The 5,137-nt window shown below is 37.3% G+C and overlaps 1 protein-coding gene across 1 annotated transcript; it reads right to left on the reverse strand.

The window, feature by feature from the left end:
- Positions 1–346: 346 nt before the first annotated feature.
- On the reverse strand, positions 347–2,685 carry FSHB (follicle stimulating hormone subunit beta). Its single transcript, XM_007943301.2, has 2 exons — positions 2,527–2,685; positions 347–577 (listed from the first exon to the last, which is right to left on the reverse strand). Exons 1-2 carry the CDS (start codon positions 2,683–2,685, stop codon positions 347–349), a joined length of 390 nt encoding a protein of 129 aa, XP_007941492.1.
- Positions 2,686–5,137: the final 2,452 nt, after the last annotated feature.

A 5,137-nucleotide genomic window follows, 5' to 3' on the forward strand; every position in this document is an offset into this window, starting at 1 on the left:
ATTGTTATTTTCTCTGTGGTCCTGGGTATTCCCATCTCCAAGAGGAAATAATTGCATTGGAGAAATTCTAAGATTAAACAGGAAAGAGTGCAGGAGTCTGAGTTAAGACTGAACAAAACTTATGGAACAAGACCTAGAAACATAGCAGTGAGTGGTGACAGGATCCCACCCTTAGTGCTCCCAATTCTTGGAGAACTCACTCATGCTAGCAGAGCACATATCAGTGGGGTCTCATGATCCCCTCGCCCACAGTGGTTTGCAGCCTGGGTACAATGTACACACACTGACTTTTTGGGTATCTTGGTCCTCAGGACCAGGGTAGGCAGTCTAAGATGTCCAATTTTCTTTATTCTTTCATCTCGCTGAAGGAGCAGTAGCTGGGGCCCAGGCCTCGCACAGTGCAGTCAGTGCTGTCACTGTCACACTTGCCACAATGACATTCAGTGGCCACTGGGTACATATACAGGGAATCTTCATGGTGCACACAGCCGGGCACTCTCACTGTCTCATACACCAGCTCTTTGAAGGTACATGTTTTCTGGGTGTTGGACCTGGCTGGGTCTTTATACACCAAGTCCTGAAGAGTTTAAAAAGAGAGAATATTAGGGTACAGTTTTCTGGAAATTTCTACTTAGCTCACTTTAAATGAGAAGGGATTCAATACTGCTTGCTGTAGCATTTACCTATTCAAACCCACTTATAAAATTTCTAACCAAGGAAACATGACATTACAAATTATCTATATGCCACATGATATTTCCTCATTATTCTGGACATCTTATGGAACATTGTCTTTCTTTCTTCTACTCTCTAAGGCTACATAAAAACAAACAAACAAATAAACTCACTGCCATTGAGTCGGACCCGACTCATAGCAACCCCTCCTTGGGTTTCTGAGGCACTATCACTACAGAAGTAGATTGCTCAATCTTCCTTCTGAGGAGTGGCTGGTGGGTTTGAATGGTCAGCCTTCTGGTTAGTAGTCAAATGCCTTAGGCACTACACCACCAGAGACCCCTGAGGCTACATAGAAATATTAATAATTTCTCAACCTCTAAAGGAAATTTGAATATGAAAAAAGTTGAAAGGGGAAATACAACTTAGAATTTTGAGTTGACTTCTTGTGCTTACTCAGAAGCTGTATTGATGATAATTTAAACCATATAACACTGGAATTTGTTTCTCAGAAAAATTATCTCCAAATACATTATCCCTGTGTATTTATAAGAAGTCAGAAAAGATGTTGTACAAAATATTAATGCTTAGCTTACAATCTTTGTGAAGGTTCACATTACTCAGATTATGAACTTTCTACTACCTTGTAGACATTTTCACCCCTTAAGTGCAGTATATTTTGTAGAGCTCTTTATTTCAAAAAGATATAAAAATGGTTTTCATATAAGAAGTTTTAATCAGGACAGATAATTCTAGTGAAAAAATCATTTACACTGAGGAAAGTAATTGGGACTGCTTGCTTAATTTATTTCAATACCATGCTACAAAGTCTATATCCCAATATAATACAATAAATTTTGCAATAACTGGCATTTGATGAATCAAACTATTTACCTATATGTAATGTATATTTTAGGAGCTCTGGTAGCATAGTGGCTAAGACACTTGCCTGCTAACCAGACGGCTGGCGGTTCAAACCCACCAGCCACTCCTCGGAAGGAAGGTTGGGCAATCCTACTTCCGTAGTGATACTGCCTCGGAAACCCAAGGAGGGGTTGCTATGAGTCGGGTTTGACTCGACGGCACATAACAACAACAATGTATATTTTAATAAAAATTGCTATTTTCAATTTCAGTTTATAGAATGAATTTCTGCATAAATAGATGCTACAGAAGAGAAAATAAAACAGGAATGATCTCTTTACTTGGATTAATAAAAATAAATGGTAAGAATGCAGACAAGTAATTTTATGCCTCTGTACATTGGTTTACTTAACAGCATAGGGATTGGATTTGTTGATTAATTTTTTGTTTCTAACAATCTACAAGGACTGATTGTTTTCTCCGGCATTGTGTTGGCATTTGTATTCGGGTGGACCCAAAAAACAATTTTTATAATTTGGTTGTTCATGTTTTTATGTGGCTTGGAAATGTGTTTCAGTACTATCTGTATTAAAAAACAAAACAAAACAAAACAAAACTATAGCCTCAATTATGGCAATTGACTTTTTGACAATATTGTATTTTCTTTGTGATTAAATATATGTATGTAAGTATACCTGTTTATTCTCTATATGTAAAATTTGGCATACTGCCTTTTTTCAATTCAGAGTTGGCATATTACTGAATTAATCATTTATATCAATCCAAGGCTGCCCTAAATTTACTCAGATCAAATGCAAGCCCAAACATCTAAATGGTATCATGGTAACTAACCCTAATCACAACTCAGACAATGTTGGCTAAGGGACTGATGGCTATTATTTGAGGGAAAGGAAATACTGATAAAGACCATTAATGTACTTGTACAGACACTCAGCATTCTAACTTTCAGCAAAACCAAATTCCTACCCGGGTATAGCAGTAGCCCGCACACCAAGTGGTGTTGATGCTTATGCAGAAACGGCATTCTTCTTTCTCTACTGCAATGGTGATGTTGGTCAGCTCACAGCTATTGCAGAAGATTGCTTTCCAGCAACAGAAAAGGAAACAAAACTGGATTGACTTCATCCTTGTCTGGGAGGCAAACAATTAGGGAACATTAGAAACCAGAAAACCAAATGCTTGCTTTGTAATTGACCAAAGCAAAAAGAATGGGTCTACCCATACTCCCCAATCACTATTTGCTGCAAGTTTTTTCTCCCTTTTTCTTTTCTTTAGTTCTTTACTTTTCTTCCTCCTCTTCCTTCTTCTCCTTCATTTTGTCAAAGTGGAAATACATTGTAACTCAAAACTATGATATAATGCTTAAAAAAGAACAGTATGTGAAAAGTGGAGTATTACTGCTGATTTAAAGTGATTATTCTGAAGCAAGGAATTGTGATCATTAGAGGTACACTTTCAAAACAAGTGCCCTCTCATGATTACATTTAAAGGTTATTTTTTGATTAAAAAGGCAAAAGATAATTCAACACTACAAAATTACTTTTTCATTTTGAGCATCTCATAAATACTGGTATATACTTTTGCATACTGTTCTTTGAAATAACGCTTATTTCAGAAGTCAGATGAATTGGTCTATAAAATCAATTGTTTGCTAACAGCTATTACAAATGTGTTATCCATATTTAACAAGCCAGACTTATAAGCATAATTTCTTATAGAACAGTAGTGAAAAGTTCTAGATTTGTTCTCTAGGACCTGAAAAATCTTTACTTTCAAAACTAACAATCACCTCTTGATAAGTATAAACAGAAACTCACCTGTGGTCAGCTGCCTTGCTTAGGGAAAGCTATGGATTGAATCAAGCCTCAAGTTCACCTTTTATACAAAATCTTGTGCAACTAACACCTTTTTGGATTTATTGGGTATTAATGCGACCAATGGTAGCTTGGAGCTTACTGTAAGTAAATCAGTGTTTAGACAGACAGGGAGATCAAGACTTACTAAAGTAGTCTAAATGCAATAGATCAGGAATTGATAATGTTACCAGAGATGATGATTTTGTACAAAATAAATTTGATATAGTAGCACGCCCACTCTTTTACCTTGTCAAATTAAATGTGACTCTGGGTTTTTGTTTTGTATCTTTAACTCAGCAAACTCAGAATTCTTTCCAAGTATTGCTTTGTCTCTGTTAAGAAGGTGCCTCAAATAAATAAGGTTGATACATTACTCCAAGAGTAGATTGCAAGCTGTAAAAGCACCAACAAACAAATATAAAGACTTCTATGATCTGACTCCTGTCTAAAGTTAGAATTGTGTCTCTTTATCTCCCACATCCAGGTTCCCCAACATCAAACCTTATTTTTGATACTTTAGCAAGAGCTGTTGTTGTTATGTGCCGTGGAGTCGGACCTGACTCATAGTGACCTCTCCTTGGGTTTCTAAGGCAGTATCACTACAGAAGTAGATTGCCCCATCTTCCTTCCGTGGAGTGGCTGGTGGGTTTGAACTGCCAGCCTTCTGGTTAGCAGTCAAGTGCCTTAGGCACTAAGCTACCAGAGCTCCTTAGCAAGAGCTAACTACTTGCAATTCCCTAAATGCACTGTTGACTTATTTTTGCTGATCTTTGCATTTGATGTTCCTTCTCCATGAAATGTCTTTGCTTCATCTCTGCCTCTTCACACTCTCATTCGTACTCCCAGCAAGTTCCCCAACTTTCAACACCTTCAACCTGTCTCACCGCTTGACTTCAGGATAGGAGATGAGGGAGAGCTTTCATCACCACCTTCTTAGTGCTACCTCTGTATCTTGTCATAGTCCTATGTTAGTAATCATTTATATATATCTATTTCTCTCAGTAGACTGAAAACTCCTTGAACATCAGGTTTGATTCTAATTCATTCTTTGCTTAACAAACAAATATTTATTAGCATTATTTCTGTGGAAGTAGATTGTCCAGTCTCCTTCCGAGGAGTGGCTGGTGGGTTTGAACTGTCAGTCTTCTGGTTAGCAGTCAAATGCCTTAGGCACTATGCCATTAGAGTTCATAATTGAGTATAGAACAAAAGTAGAAAGAAGAAGAACTACTAAGATGCTATTGCAACAAACTAAGTGAGAATGACGTTTGCTCAGATTAGTGTGGTAGCAATGGTGGTAATAAGAAATTATCTGATTTTGGATGTACATTACAGCCAACAGATTTTGCTGATGAATGGAAGTTGTCTGTGATAGAAGAGTCAAGAATAACTGTAAAGTTTCTGACTTGAGTAACTAAAAGTTTATAGTTACTAAAAACCAAATTAGGGTGATTGTATGTATTTAAAGTTTAGAGGAAAGGTAAGGAATTCAGTACAGATATTTTGAGTTCAAGGTGTCTATAAGACATCTAGGGAGCTTTGGTGGCATAGTCCCTAAGACATTTGACTGCTGACCAGAAGGCTGGTGATTCAACCCACCAGCCACTATTCAGAAGGAAGACTGAGCAATCTACTTCCATAGAGACACCGCCTTGGAACCCAAGAAGGGGTTGCTCTAAGTCAGATTTGACTCTACAGCAATGAGTTTTTTTTTTTTTTTT

This window comes from Orycteropus afer, unplaced genomic scaffold (assembly GCF_000298275.1).
Source record: "Orycteropus afer afer isolate SDZICR_OR568_19922 unplaced genomic scaffold, OryAfe1.0 scaffold00103, whole genome shotgun sequence".
NCBI lineage: Eukaryota > Metazoa > Chordata > Mammalia > Tubulidentata > Orycteropodidae > Orycteropus > Orycteropus afer.

Bases quoted from the DNA above. Each gene is read 5' to 3' on its own strand.
- FSHB (XM_007943301.2), bottom strand. From the start codon at position 2,685: ATGAAGTCAATCCAGTTTTGTTTCCTTTTCTGTTGCTGGAAAGCAATC. The intron at 578-2,526 runs GTAGGAATTTGG...TAAACTCTTCAG, and splicing joins CGGGCTACTGCTATACCCGG to GACTTGGTGTATAAAGACCC.